General features: G+C 33.4%; 1 protein-coding gene across 1 annotated transcript in view; it reads right to left on the bottom strand.

Annotated features, from left to right (window-relative positions):
- Window positions 1-286: 286 nt before the first annotated feature.
- LOC110460946 (multiple epidermal growth factor-like domains protein 11) overlaps window positions 287-16,622 on the bottom strand; it is a 30,521-nt gene continuing 14,185 nt past the window's right edge. The window contains exons 7-20 of the mRNA XM_021514173.1: window positions 16,322-16,444; window positions 14,482-14,622; window positions 13,003-13,137; window positions 12,539-12,679; window positions 11,093-11,227; window positions 10,099-10,239; window positions 7,952-8,086; window positions 7,153-7,377; window positions 6,449-6,589; window positions 5,083-5,223; window positions 3,659-3,799; window positions 3,164-3,296; window positions 2,149-2,208; window positions 287-1,081 (exon numbers count right to left, since the gene is read on the bottom strand). Coding sequence (XP_021369848.1) covers window positions 2,154-2,208; window positions 3,164-3,296; window positions 3,659-3,799; window positions 5,083-5,223; window positions 6,449-6,589; window positions 7,153-7,377; window positions 7,952-8,086; window positions 10,099-10,239; window positions 11,093-11,227; window positions 12,539-12,679; window positions 13,003-13,137; window positions 14,482-14,622; window positions 16,322-16,444 — 1,787 coding nt within the window. The 3' untranslated portion in view covers window positions 287-1,081; window positions 2,149-2,153. The remainder of the gene's footprint in view (window positions 1,082-2,148; window positions 2,209-3,163; window positions 3,297-3,658; window positions 3,800-5,082; window positions 5,224-6,448; window positions 6,590-7,152; window positions 7,378-7,951; window positions 8,087-10,098; window positions 10,240-11,092; window positions 11,228-12,538; window positions 12,680-13,002; window positions 13,138-14,481; window positions 14,623-16,321; window positions 16,445-16,622) is intronic.

The following is a 16,622-nucleotide window of genomic DNA, read 5'->3' as shown; positions in this document are numbered from 1 at the left end:
TAATTGCCTGACGACATCCCAGTCTTTAACTTTGAACTGTCTGAAAAATTGTTTCAATCCAAAAGACTTAAACGTATATGTGAGTATTGATCTACGTTCAATTACATCTTTTTTAAATGTTTCAAAGTTTCCAACACGCATCACCTATTGCATGCTTTCTTTGCATTGTTATATTTTGTGCATATTACAATACCTCAATGATAACAATATTGAATTTAAAACGTTCGTAATAATAAAAATCACTAAAAACAGTTTATATTGGAAGCAGATGCACAAATCAGGCTTTTCTTTATTAATCTTATCTAAGTCAAAACGCCATACAAATATAGACAATGAGACTCTTATTACAGATGACATTTTATCATCTTTGTGAAAACCACAAAGAATCATCATTACTTATTTCTATTGTTGTAATTACTGTGTAAATTAGCCAATTGGTTGACTTATCTAAATACTAATTACTCGTACGGAATTTCATTTCACCATGTGTTATACAACACAGTCATACCCTGTGAATGTTACTTGTACATTCAGGAGATATATTTTGAGCACACAAATAACAGATTCATTGTCATAAAAGATACACATGTTACTCATTTATGAAATGGTGTGACGACACAAATAAACCTGAACGAATTGTCGTTTAATGCTGTCTTTCTCGGACTGATATAACAGTATTGAAAATATCACTGTCTGCCTATTGTCTTGAAATTCTGTATATCTGTTTAATCTCATGTTTGTCGCCAGCATGTAGTAGTCTTGAGCAACAAAAGTTTGGCAGTGAATATGCTCTATATCTGTCTGGGAATAACAAATTTAACAGGAAAGTTACTTTTGTAAGTAAAGTTAATATAGTGAAGTAATAGCATACCTTTACTTGAACCTTTCATTCTAATTTTCAAAATTAAAATGTCTTTGGTTCACAACTTACATACAGAAATGTTGTTAGTATGACCTATGATCTAAGATTATGAACAGTTAATCAGGTTTGGAAAAACTTTATTTTGATGGTCTTCTACAAGGGTGGAGAAGTTTTACGCTCTGACCTCCGGCAAGTCGTATCCCGAACTATTTCGAGTTCCTGTAATCAAATATACACATAATATAAATCACTTGCCAAAATATTTATTCTTAAGCATTAAAAGGTTTTGAATATTATATAATGTACCTGTTAGTTGCAGTTCAATTTCTTTTCAAAGTCAAGTTTTAGCTCATTCTTATATATATTTCTTTTATTTTGAAGGGCTGTCTAAATCATGCAAAACATTTAACATTTTTTGTCACCATATTCATATAGTTGATTTTATGAATAGTTAATTTTATGTAATTTACATTATCTTTTATATTTAAATAATAATTAAAATACGTAACCCTTAAACTGCTAATAATATGCGTCTTGATGAATGTAAAAGCTAGGATAATTTTTTCATGTATATTTACGAAATCAAAATATATTTTAATTCCTATACCGATTTCCTGTGTTGTTTTTATTTGCCCGTCTTTTACAATTGTGTGGTCTTTGTTTGGCTGACTGGCTGGCTGGCTGGCTGGCTGCGCTTTTAAACCAACTTTCACTAAACTCACTATGGGAAAGGGAAGCGTAGCTACTAAATTAGGATCTTATGTCCGCTATATGCAGAGTTATGACTCCCTTTTTCCGGAACATAATTCCTTTGCTATTTCAATTACATCAACTACATCTTCCTATGATTAAGTACCTTTTATTACTTGTATTTATACCGTCGACAATAACGGTTTTAACGAACTGTTTCGTTTTAGGACGACTCATCAACTTTTTCGTAGGAATTCCTGGTATTGGGTTGAAAATATTGTCATTATACAGCTGTTCTTTCTTTAATATTTAAATGCATGTTTTTGAAATGTATAGTTCGTTTCTTACTGTCTCTTGTACGTCTGGAAAAAGGGACAGACTGCTCCGAAAACTTTACCTTATTTTGTCCACAATGTCGACATCATTTAATGCCATTCAGCATTCTAATAGTATATATTTTCGATATGAAAATGCGAAATTTATATAATAACTGAAAGTTTCCCTCTTGTAAATTTGCTTATATTATTAAAATATTTGTAAATGCATTTGAAAAAAAACACGCTTGATTATAACACACATTTTTTATTTATACTCACGTTTACTATAACGAGCTTTCGGTGTTATCATATGTTGATAGATTGTTTTGTTTGCTTATTCTAAAATATAAAAGACACAACTTTATCGATTATTACTGTGATAGGCTGGTTCAAAGTCACTGTCCGTTCATGAATGACAGGCATTGAGCGGGCTTCGATTAACACCATTGCTCTGCCTTTCACTCATTCTGTCTTAGATATTCAAAAATCATAATCTTGTTTGTAATACTTCAAAAACACTCAACCTTTGTTTAAACATGATATTGTTATGTATCATTGTGAATTCGCAAATAGTAGAAACACGGAATTGACAAAGGTAGCAAAGGATGTACTTTATTATTTTCCCAACTGTTTTTGAATTTCCACTTTTATATAACACCAAAATACACAAATAAATGTTGATTATATCTATTCTACTACTGATAATAAAAAGTAATATATTTACGTGTATACTTTTGGTGCTTATAATGCGACGTGACCGGAATAATCGTAAATTCATTTCACCAACAAGCTGATATCAACAGCTGATGTCATAGTTTCTGACCAATTGTTGTGCCATTTTAACTTGAATGAATTTTTAATTTGTCCACAAGTCCAGCTTTATTTTAAACTTGCAAAAAGAGTTGATTATTGGAAAAAGGTTGCATGGGCTTTTTCATAATCCAAAACTACATACCTATTAAATTGTGTTTGTGTCGTTAAATCCCAGTATAAAAGAAAATAATTCGTTAAAGTATTTATTAAAAGATCAACTGTAAACGCACTATTGATTACTCAGAGAAATTTACCAATTTTCAGCAGTTTCAACGGCAATATGCATTACGTTCTAGACTCCTACAAAACATTTTAACCATGCTATGGTATTGCATACAAAGAATATTTAAATAGCCTTAGACCAGATTGTAACAAGAGAGAATACTAATAGAAATCATTATTTTTTTCACGTATAAATGAGCAACACCACATATGTTTCTGAAACTGACGTCTCAGATTGCAAGATGTCTTGTGAAGTCACCTGAATTTTTTGACGCTATATACGAGCATGGGACACGCAACCAGCAGAAAAGAAAGAACGGATACGGCGGCTTGGTATCCAGTGCTGTTGCTTTCCTCCTCCTCCCCCTCCTCCTTCTTCTCTTTAAGACTATCTTTCAAATGAAATATGATAAATAGTCACTTTTGAATGAGACTTCAGTTTTAAATTAAAGCACCGCTTTAAAACAAAAGGCAAAAGGAAAGGCTGTCGTTGTAAATTTCATGGTTTGATAAAAAAAAAATCTGATGTGAATAATAGCATTAACAGACATGAAACTCAAATATTCGTAAAAATTGCAGACATATTTTAGCGGTATTTTAATTTAGCGCATTCCGTAATTCAACGTCACAATATATATTTGGAGATATAATCTGCGTTCAATACTTCAAATGTTTTTTGTCAAATTGTCTATATGAAGCATATGATTTCAGCTGAAAGATGACAAACATATTTGAAAAAGCATTAACTACATACTTTGATCACACCTAAGCCCTGTCCAACCATCCTCACAGTCGCCTGCTTGATTTGTACAGACTCCAGTTACTGTGTCACAACCTGAGGACTTACAATGACATCTCGAGGAGCATGACCGACCAAATGTTCCATATTCACACTCTGTCAAGTAGAGTATGTCTATTATGAATTAAAAAACCGTGAAATTAAATATACGTAACAGACACAGCATCATTGAAGTAATGTCAAACAGCAAATGCTGCGTAATACTATTCAGTAGTAAAATTCCCTTTTTTTTCATTATTTGTCTGAGATGGGCACTTTATGAAAAGAAAATGTTTTGCATTACAATTCACATTTTACTTTTATAACAAGATTATATAAACTTGTTTGTTAAGAAACTGAATTACATGGCATGCGTTTGCATATACATATTTTAAATACAGAAGTTTATCTCTATACAAACTTTATTGTGATTTCAATAGCATTATTTTTCAGACTTTAAATTAAGGCGATGGATGTTGTGCTGTTTCAAGCAGGGGTATTTTCCAACTTTGGCCAAATTATCTAATTGTAATAATATAATCCTCGTATTGTTATTAAATAATGACAAAATTTTATCAAAATACCAAACTTCTGTTCCGAAAATATGTTTCATTAAATTATGTTTGAGGAGACAACACATGGGCAAGTTGTCAATACTTTTTCAGCATTTGTTTTACATTAGAAGCTTGATGTGTTAAATAGATTCTATGGTTCAGCGATCAATGATATTAGAAAGATATACATATACAGGGATAAATATTTTAGTGAAATACACCCTTTTTATGTTTTATTTAATTAATGATGAGGCTTTTTATGATCAAAGAGCACATTTCTGTCAATATCAGGTGAAATAATCAGAATAACACACTCATTCATAACAGTTCTCTACCTTTGTTTGAAGGTATGTAATGAGGAGTTGAAGTCTGCAATTACCTGGAATTTGACAAACCTCATATTTGTAATGACAGATGTTTGCCCTATTACGATGTATCATATTGAATAGGTATCTTGTTTTAACTCATTATTGCTATAAAAAATACTTAATATCAATCGGGAACTGGCTGGTATCGTTGATCAATATAACACGGGCGACTTTAAGTGTACACTACACAGTGCCGTAAATTATGAGACAAAACTTATCAAAAAGATTTCAAATAAAATGTTAATCTATCAAATATATTAAGTTAAACGAATAACTGTTTTTCCAATCAAATCAGGTTATTTATCAACCTGATCTAATGATCTAATATCCCCTGTGTACATTGTTTTCATAAATTTTTCAAAACAACGGTAATTGTAGGTACAGCACTACATGTTCTATAGATTGTTGATATTTAAATTCCTTTTATTTCTTTTGAAAATTGATCGAAACTTTACACAATTACAAATGCAATGACTACCTTGATCACATCTTACTCCTGTCCATCCTTCTAAACACCCCCTTCCATGGGTTGTACATACGCCTGTTACTGGATCGCACCCTGTGACTCTACAGTGACATCTGGAGGAGCAGGACTGGCCAAATGCTCCTGGTGCACATACTGCAATAAAGAATATGTATATCATAAAAATGTATCTCTTGCAAGGGACATGCATTTCCATAACAGATGGATCGTCGTTCTATGAACAATGTCAATAAGTAAAACTGTACAATAAAAATATTCATTGGAAAAAGCGGGATATTCGTTTGATGAAGATTTTATGATTTTACTTTTTTCAATTAAGGATGCAATTTCCTGTGAGCAAGATGTCCCCCTCCATCCCGGTAAACAGCCTCCACCTTTACACATGCCAGTTATACTGTGACATCCGGGTACCTTACAGTGACAATGTTTGCTACATGAATTGCCGAATTTGCCTTCGCTACATGCTATGTAGAAAGATACAAATACAAGGATAAGGTTTTTTGAGATTGAGATGTACATAATTTAGATACTTTATTAAATGGACTGTTTTCCTTTTTATTGTCAAACAAGAACACTTCTGTAAATTAATTTATTGAAACAATCGAATCAAATTGAAGATTTTTGTTGACAGACCTTATCGCTAAATACGATATTAAACAGGAGTATTATTTTTAAATCATTATTGTCATGAAACATACAGAATATCAATCGGAAAATGAATAAAATTATTTTTCAATACCCTACGGAACACTTCAAATATACACAATGAACTTAAATCTGAGATAAAAAGTATCTTGTTTTTACAGATAATGTTTTTACGAATTAGGACTATGGGTAAAATTTGGCTTCATATTTTTTCCCTATTTAAGTGCTTGAGCAAGTAGCACTTCTGATATCGTGTTTAGTATCGGCCTTTACTATTGCATGCAATTCACGAAAGGAAGGTTACATTCAGGAGTATGTGTAGATGTCAGAGCTGACTCGGTGAGTGTCATATCCACTTCTAATAAAATCTCCTTTACTGACCAAGATTTGCCGATTTGTACAGGTAAACACAAATTTATCCCCCCACACAACAATGGAACCATACAGATTATCGCCCCAGACTAAGACTTTGTCAATTTTTGTTAACACAGTTCAGTAATCTATTACTTTGGCATTACGTTGAAGGTAATACGAGGATTATTTTTTTACATGCATTAAGGTTTTACGTGTTCAATTTTTGCAAATTTGAATTTGCGCAAAATATGCAAAAATATTATCACAGTTAAAATTTCCCGATTCACGGTAATCTTTTGTCAAATTTTCCAAATCAATTTATTTTTCGTTTATTTCCGCATTAACAAAAAGCATTGAGTACCTTGATCACATCTAATCCCTGTCCATCCGTCAACACACTGTCTTCCTTGATTTGTACAGACGCCAGTTACTGGGTCGCATTCTGACGATCTGCAGTGACATCTTGAAGAGCAGGACTGGCCGAATGTTCCTGATCCACATACTGCAAAATAGCATGTCTATCATAAAACCCTATAGAATGCAAGGAAAATGTAAGTTTCATTATAGATTTCATTATTTGCCCACTTTATGAAAAGAAAATGTTTTGCATAATAATTCTTATTTTACTTTTATAAACAGATTATATAAACTTGTTTGTTAAGAAATGGAATTACATAGCATGCATTTGTATATACATGCTTTAAATAAAAACGTTTATCTCTATACAAATTTTATTGTGATTTCAATAGCATTATTTTTCAGACTTTGAATTAAAGTGAGGATGTTGTGCTTTTTCATGCAGTGGTATTTTCCAATTTGGCCAAATTATCTAATTGAACTTGTCGTATTGTTATTAAATAATGACTATTTTTTTTTTATCAAAATACCAAACTTCTTTTCCGAAAATATGTTCAATTAAATTATGTATGAAGAGACAACACTTGGGCAAGTTGTCATTACTTTTTCAGCATTTGTTTTACATAAAAAGCTCGATACGTTCAAATAGTTACTATGGTTCAGCAAGCAATAATATTAAAGCAACTATTTCGATTTTAATATGTTTACCCTGTGAGCAAGATGTCCCAGTCCATCCCGGTAAACAGCCTCCACTTTTACAGATGCCAGTTGTACTGACACATCCGGGCACCTTACAGTGACAATGTTGGCTACATGAATTGCCGAATTTGCCTTCGCTACATGCTATGTAGAAAGATACAAATACAAGGATAAGCATTTTTGAGATTGAGATGTACACAATATAGGACTGGTCGAATGTTCCTGATCCACATACTGCAAAATAGCATGTCTATCATAAAACCCTATAGAATGCAAGGAAAATGTAAGTTTCATTATAGATTTCATTATTTGTCTGAGATGGGCACTTTATGAAAAGAAAATGTTTTGCATAATAATTCTTATTTTACTTTTATAAACAGATTATATAAACTTGTTTGTTAAGAAATGGAATTACATAGCATGCATTTGTATATTCATGCTTTAAATAAAAACGTTTATCTCTATACAAATTTTATTGTGATTTCAATAGCATTGTTTCTCAGACTTTGAATTAAAGTGAGGATGTTGTGCTTTTTCAAGCAGTGGTATTTTCCAACTTTGGCCAAATTATCTGATTGTACTTGTCGTATTGTTATTAAATAATGACTATTTTTTTTTTTATCAAAATACCAAACTTCTTTTCCGAAAATATGTTCAATTAAATTATGTATGAGGAGACAACACTTGGGCAAGTTGTCATTACTTTTTCAGCATTTGTTTTACATAAAAAGCTCGATACGTTCAAATAGTTACTATGGTTCAGCAAGCAATAATATTAAAGCAACTATTTCGATTTTAATATGTTTACCCTGTGAGCAAGATGTCCCAGTCCATCCCGGTAAACAGCCTCCACTTTTACAGATGCCAGTTGTACTGACACATCCGGGCACCTTACAGTGACAATGTTGGCTACATGAATTGCCGAATTTGCCTTCGCTACATGCTATGTAGAAAGATATACATATACAGAGATAAATATTTTAGTGAAATACACACTTTTTATGTTTTGTTTAAAGGGGCTGGTCGGGGAAAAAATTACAAAATAAATGGGTCTGAATGCGTTCTCTGGCCTTCCAAAAGTTATACGACGGCAATATGATGGTCGAGTTCTGCTTGCAATGTCCAGTTTTGACCACTGAAATCTCGGGGAAGCCCCGCGTAAATTTAGCGCCGATCTATTTATATATGTCACGTGGTTGTTTCGAAAGTGAGGCAGTGAAGATAACAACAATAGCACGCCGTCATGTGCCATGTCGGACTCAACTAGCGGACAAGACAGCAATACTATACGTAAATATTTGTTTTCAAAGGTCATGTATGATGCAAGTGTAGTATTCCTACCTATATGTTGTTGTTATATATAACGGTATTGATACCTCGTGCCTGTCATGACTTTTGCATGCATCTTTTTCTTTCGCCGCGATGTTTACATTTGGCCTTGTTAATGACGCGCGTGCGGTAAAATTACATCACTGATCTGGGTCAATTGAGAGTTTTAGACTGTCAGGTGACGATTTAGGATTTCTTTAATGTTATTATAATTTTTACTCTTAGGGAGTGAATTTCAGCAAAATTTGAATCGGTATATTTCATAAGAAGGTATTTTAAACATGTGTATGCCATTTTAGCAAATATGACATTTTTTCCCCGACCAGCCCCTTTAATGAACGATGAGGGGGGTTTTTTTATCAAAGAAAACATTTCTGTCAATTTATCAAGTGAAATATTCAGAACATCACTAATAACAGTTCTCTATCTTGGTTTGAAGGTATTTAATGAAGAGTTGATGTCTGCAATTATCTGGAATTTGACAAACCTCATATTTGTTTTGACAAATGTTTGCCCTAAATACGATGTATTATATTGAATAGGAATCTTGTTTTAACTCATTATTGCTATAAAACATACCTAATATCAATCGGGGACTGGATGGTATCGTTGATCAATATAACACGGGCGACTTTAAGTATACACTACACAGTGCCGTAAAATCTGAGACAAAACTTATCAAAAAGATTTCAAATAAAATTGAATCCATCAAATATATTGAGTTAAACGAATAACTTCTTTCCTATCAAATCAGCCTGATCTAATGATCTGATATCCCCTGTGTATAATGTTTTCATAAAATTCTTAAAACAATGGTAGTTGTAGGCACAGCACTACATGCTCTTTAAATTGTTGATATTTAAATTCCTTTTGTTTTCTTTGAAAATTGATCGACACTTCACACAATTACAAATGCAATGACTACCTTGATCACATCTTACTCCTGTCCATCCTACTAAACACCCCCTTCCTTGGGTTGTACATACGCCTGTTACTGGATCGCACCCTGTGGCTCTACAGTGACATCTGGAGGAGCAGGACTGGCCAAATCTTCCTGGTGCACATACTGTAATGCAGAATATGTATATCATAAAAATGTATCTCTTGAAAAACAACCCCACNCTCTATCTTGGTTTGAAGGTATTTAATGAAGAGTTGATGTCTGCAATTATCTGGAATTTGACAAACCTCATATTTGTTTTGACAAATGTTTGCCCTAAATACGATGTATTATATTGAATAGGAATCTTGTTTTAACTCATTATTGCTATAAAACATACCTAATATCAATCGGGGACTGGATGGTATCGTTGATCAATATAAAACGGGCGACTTTAAGTATACACTACACAGTGCCGTAAAATCTGAGACAAAACTTATCAAAAAGATTTCAAATAAAATTGAATCCATCAAATATATTGAGTTAAACGAATAACTTCTTTCCAATCCAATCAGCCTGATCTAATGATCTAATATCCCCTGTGTATAATGTTTTCATAAAATTCTTAAAACAATGGTAGTTGTAGGTACAGCACTACATGCTCTTTAAATTGTTGATATTTAAATTCCTTTTGTTTCATTTGAAAATTGATCGACACTTCACACAATTACAAATGTATTGACTACCTTGATCACATCTTACTCCTGTCCATCCTTCTAAACACCCCCTTCCTTGGGTTGTACATACGCCTGTTACTGGATCGCACCCTGTGGCTCTACAGTGACATCTGGAGGAGCAGGACTGGCCAAATCTTCCTGGTGCACATACTGTAATGCAGAATATGTATATCATAAAAATGTATCTCTTGGAAAACAAACCCATCCTGTGAGCAAGATGTCCCCCTGCCATCCCGGTAAACAGACTCCACTTTTACACATGCCAGTTATACTGTGACATCCGGGTACCTTACAGTGACTATGTTGGCGACATGAATTGCCGAATTTGCCTTCGCTACATGCTATGTAGAAAGATACAAATACAAGGATAAGCATTTTTGAGATTGAGATGTACACAATATAGGACTGGTCGAATGTTCCTGATCCACATACTGCAAAATAGCATGTCTATCATAAAACCCTATAGAATGCAAGGAAAATGTAAGTTTCATTATAGATTTCATTATTTGTCTGAGATGGGCACTTTATGAAAAGAAAATGTTTTGCATAATAATTCTTATTTTACTTTTATAAACAGATTATATAAACTTGTTTGTTAAGAAATGGAATTACATAGCATGCATTTGTATATACATGCTTTAAATAAAAACGTTTATCTCTATACAAATTTTATTGTGATTTCAATAGCATTGTTTTTCAGACTTTGATTTAAAGTGAGGATGTTGTGCTTTTTCAAGCAGTGGTATTTTCCAACTTTGGCCAAATTATCTGATTGTACTTGTCGTATTGTTATTAAATAATGACTATTTTTTTTTTATCAAAATACCAAACTTCTTTTCCGAAAATATGTTCAATTAAATATGTATGAGGAGACAACACTTGGGCAAGTTGTCATTACTTTTTCAGCATTTGTTTTACATAAAAAGCTCGATACGTTCAAATAGTTACTATGGTTCAGCAAGCAATAATATTAAAGCAACAATTTCGATTTAAATATCTTTACCCTGTGAGCAAGATGTCCCAGTCCATCCCGGTAAACAGCCTCCACTTTTACAGATGCCAGTTGTACTGACACATCCGGGCACCTTACAGTGACAATGTTGGCTACATGAATTGCCGAATTTGCCTTCGCTACATGCTATGTAGAAAGATATACATATACAGAGATAAATATTTTAGTGAAATACACACTTTTTATGTTTTGTTTAAAGGGGCTGGTCGGGGAAAAAATTACAAAATAAATGGGTCTGAATGCGTTCTCTGGCCTTCCAAAAGTTATACGACGGCAATATGATGGTCGAGTTCTGCTTGCAATGTCCAGTTTTGACCACTGAAATCTCGGGGACGCCCCGCGTAAATTTAGCGCCGATCTATTTATATATATCACGTGGTTGTTTCGAAAGTGAGGCAGTGAAGATAACAACAATAGCACGCCGTCATGTGCCATGTCGGACTCAACTAGCGGACAAGACAGCAATACTATACGTAAATATTTGTTTTCAAAGGTCATGTATGATGCAAGTGTAGTATTCCTACCTATATGTTGTTGTTATATATAACGGTATTGATACCTCGTGCCTGTCATGACTTTTGCATGCATCTTTTTCTTTCGCCGCGATGTTTACATTTGGCCTTGTTAATGACGCGCGTGCGGTAAAATTACATCACTGATCTGGGTCAATTGAGAGTTTTAGACTGTCAGGTGACGATTTAGGATTTCTTTAATGTTATTATAATTTTTACTCTTAGGGAGTGAATTTCAGCAAAATTTGAATGGGTATATTTCATAAGAAGGTATTTTAAACAGTTGTATGCCATTTTAGCAAATATGACATTTTTTCCCCGACCAGCCCCTTTAATGAACGATGAGGCGTTTTTTTTTATCAAAGAAAACATTTCTGTCAATTTATCAAGTGAAATATTCAGAACATCACTAATAACAGTTCTCTATCTTGGTTTGAAGGTATTTAATGAAGAGTTGATGTCTGCAATTATCTGGAATTTGACAAACCTCATATTTGTTTTGACAAATGTTTGCCCTAAATACGATGTATTATATTGAATAGGAATCTTGTTTTAACTCATTATTGCTATAAAACACACTTAATACCAATCGGGGACTGGATGGTATCGTTGATCAATATAAAACGGGCGACTTTAAGTATACACTACACAGTGCCGTAAAATCTGAGACAAAACTTATGAAAAAGATTTCAAATAAAATTGAATCCATCAAATATATTGAGTTAAACGAAAAACTTCTTTCCAATCCAATCAACCTGATCTAATGATCTAATATCCCCTGTGTATAATGTTTTCATAAAATTCTTAAAACAATGGTAATTATAGGTACAGCACTACATGCTCTTTAAATTGTTGATATTTAAATTCCTTTTGTTTCCTTTGAAAATTGATCGACACTTCACACAATTACAAATGTATTGACTACCTTGATCACATCTAACTCCGGTCCATCCTTCTAAACACCCCCTTCCTTGGGTTGTACATACGCCTGTTACTGGATCGCACCCTGTGGCTCTACATTGACATCTGGAGGAGCAGGACTGGCCAAATGCTCCTGGTGCACATACTGCAATGCAGAATATGTATATCATAAAAATGTATCTCTTGCAAGGGCCATGCATTTTCATAACAGATGGAGCGCCGTTCTATGAACAATGTCAATAAGTAAAACTGTACAACAAAAATACTCATTGGAAAATAGCGGGATATTCGTTTGATTAAGATTTTTTGATTTTTCTATTTCAATTAAGGATGCAATGTCGTGTGTAATCTAAGTTTATGTAGCCGAATCTGATCCTGTGTGGCTTGGTTTGTTTAATTTATATAGATAGGAAAACATCAATTCGTTAACGGCATTAACTCATCTATCTACTGGAAAACAAACCTCACCCTGTGAGCAAGATGTCCCCCTCCATCCCGGTAAACAGCCTCCACTTTTACACATGCCAGTTATACTGTGACATCCGGGTACCTTACAGTGACTATGTTGGCTACATGAATTGCCGAATTTGCCTTCGCTACATGCTATGTAGAAAGATACAAATACAAAATTAAGCTTTTTTGAGATTGCGTTGTACATTATATTGATACTTTATTAAATGGACTGTTTTCCTTTTTATTGTCAAACTAGAACACTTCTGTAAATTATTTTATTGAAACAATGGGAGCAACACATTTTAATTTGAAAGTATAGTATCGTAGGTTGATTTCTGCAATATGCAATATTAAACAGGAGAATTATTTTTAAATCATTAATGTCATGAAACATACAGAATACCAATCCGGAAATGAATAACATTATTTTTCAATTTCCTACGGAACACTTCAAATATACACAATGAACGTAAATCTGAGATAAAAAGTTTCTTATTTTTACTGATAATGTTTTTACGAATTAGGACTATGGGTAAAATTTGGCTTCATATTTTCCCCCTATTTAAGTGCTTGAGCAAATAGCACTTCCGATATCTTAAAATATCCAAGTCATATAAACTCTTAACATTTTGTCTTTATTTACAATATATATATTTACATATATATATGAACGTCGACTACCAAAAGGTCCGCTGATCACGGTACATCAAGATGGAATTGGAAACCTGAAGAGCCCTGTGAAGGATGGAAGCAGCTAGTGTTTTAGTCGGTCGTTAATCTTATTTATTCTATATATATATATTTAAAACTGAATTTGATTATATTGACCCCGTTCTATGTGTCAATTGTGCTTAATATTAGGTCACCTTACTGAAGCAATGCTACATGGAATACCAGATTTGCATTTGCAATTTTTGAGGCGTTCCATGTACCATTTCTAATTTTAAGGGAAATTAAACATGCAGAAGTAGAATTGTTTAATGACTTTTAAAAGTTTATTTTGATACTAGAATAAAAATGGTTAAAGCTGATATGATGTGTTCTATTAATCTGGAAAATATAAAATACAGCTAGCAATAAGTTTATGAAAATTCTTGACAATAGTGACATTGTATCCGCTAGATAGACAGTTAAATATTTTATTAAGAATTACATCTTTAACTTATTAATATATTACCATAAATGAATAAATAAGATATATTGTATGTAGTTAAACCTTGCATTGATCCAATGTCATTGGAATGAACTAATCGGGGCGTCAACTAATTCATCGATGCCACCAACTTTTCGTCCGATACGGAAATTGCTTCTCAATACCAAAGTCGCTATATTTGGTTAATTTTTGTGACACATTTTATTTGGTGATAAGTTTACAACAGAACCAGTCATAAAATATAGCAGTACATTAATAACACTGTTAAATACATTTCTATTTGATCTGAAACACAATCAATAGACCGTATTTGCGAATATATGTAGCATAGTATCAAATACCTTGATTACACCTAACTCCTTTCCATCCTTCCAAACAGCCATTTCTCTGGTGTGTACAAACGCCGGTCACAGCGTTACAACCCGAATTTCTACAGTGACAACTCGAGGAGCAGGACTGGCCGAATGTTCCTTGTCCACACACTGTAACATAGAACATATATTTCTTAGAAAAGAAATAGACATACATTTATAGATGCATTGTTTCTACACCGAACAATTCATCAAATGGGTAAGTGTTCAACAATATACTTGGACTTAAAACAATACAATGGTAAGGGGTAGCTATGTTTGCAGAGTTTTACATTGTTAAGTATCACTTAAAACACTCTTAGATCTCTTAGATCCTCTGTCACATTCTGTAGATGCATATGAAAATAGACAAACTAAAAGATGGAAACGTTACTTGGTAAAGTAAATTCCGCTACCATACAGTATAGATCAAATAAGTATTTTGTACAGCTTAAAGTCATTTATTGCTTAAAACAATTGATAAGATAATTTACGTAACCGCTTCACCTATGTTCATAGTACATGTAAATGTACAAAAAACATACAATACGCCCAGCGCATCGACAAAAGCAAATAACCGGGAGAATTAACTTATTATTTGCATTAAATTGCATCATTTTGTCAATTAGTAGTTATTTTTTTACGATGCACTCCGATATTGACTTTGTTCGAGTTATTTTCCGTATACAAAACGTTAGTGTTTCAACTTTTACTTTGGTTACAAGGGGTACTGAGCGGAAAAAAGAGAGTACTCTTCAGTGTTTCTATAAATGCGTCTGTGACAACGCGTAAAGAAGCTAATGGTGTTTTACGGCGATTCCTTTCAAAGTACAGGGAAAATTAATGGTGGACTTGTAGACATGTAATAAGATCCATGCAAAGGAGCATACGACACTAAGCACCGTAACGTTATATCACACGGGATAACCGTTTGCGTAACATCCATGTGCCGTTTTAAATGGACTTAAGTTGCTAGGCCAGTAAATTGAAAATTGTCTTCATTTAAGATATTATCTTTGTTTGTTCGCTCATGTAACCTACAATTTTTATGTTAATTTCATACTGAAATGCCAAACATGTATTGTAGAATTCTGGCACGTAAGATGAAACGGAATTTTGGAAATATATTTATATTGAATTGAATACACTAAACAATGTGAACTGTATCAACAAACAGAAGGGTGTGATTGCTATAGGTAAAGTAAGTGACAGAAAAGCCAACTAGAAATTATGAATATTCTAAAATTCTAAATATTCAGTAAATTGGAACAGGAATTCAAGTTCTCAAAAAGCAGGATTCACCACATGTTGAATAATGTAACGTATAGTATTTGCTAGGTATAATTTATTTAACCCATAAGTTTCATTAGATATGGCGACCTGATTTCCATACTAGTCAATATGGCATGTAACTGCTTTATTTGAAACTCTATAAACATATTTTGACGTTTCGAATTTATGTCGCTTTTAATAATAATAATCCGAAATTCCTTTATAGCGCCGTATCACAACCCAGTTCGTCTCAAGGCGATTCACAAATTAATATCCGTGGTTATAGGGTCTTTGCAACCAGCCAATATATTTCTCAACTCCCTGGAGAGCATACAGCCGGTGCTCCCATTTCGGCGCTCACAGCTAGCATTCAACAATTCTAGCACTGCCCAACGACGTACTCATTTACAACTGAGTAGACTGGAACAAACGGAGTAAAGTATCTTGCTTAAAGATACAACACAGTGACGTGACTCGAACCCTCAACCCTTCGGTCACGAGCCCGGCGTCCTACCACTGGACTACCGTGCCTCTTTATTAAAATGGATTTATAGAATACCTTGGTCACATCTCCTTCCTCTCCATCCATCCAAACATCCTCTTTCCTGATTTTTACAGACACGAGTTTGCCAGTCACAACCAGAGGACTTACAGTGACACCGCGATTGGCAGGATTCACACACTGATGTGTAAAACAATAAATACATTTCATACATTTCATTTTTCTTGTCTTTGAATATCAAAATGTATATGCATATTATAATGAGGGTAGATTTTGGCCCGTCAACAGAAGCGTATCATGCTATGGTTTTTTCATAAATGAAAAAGATAGATGGATTTCAAGAACATTTTTTGATAGA

This window comes from Mizuhopecten yessoensis, unplaced genomic scaffold (assembly GCF_002113885.1).
Source record: "Mizuhopecten yessoensis strain PY_sf001 unplaced genomic scaffold, ASM211388v2 scaffold10523, whole genome shotgun sequence".
Classification (NCBI taxonomy): Eukaryota; Metazoa; Mollusca; class Bivalvia; order Pectinida; family Pectinidae; genus Mizuhopecten; species Mizuhopecten yessoensis.
This window is presented reverse-complemented; position numbering and strand designations above follow the sequence as displayed.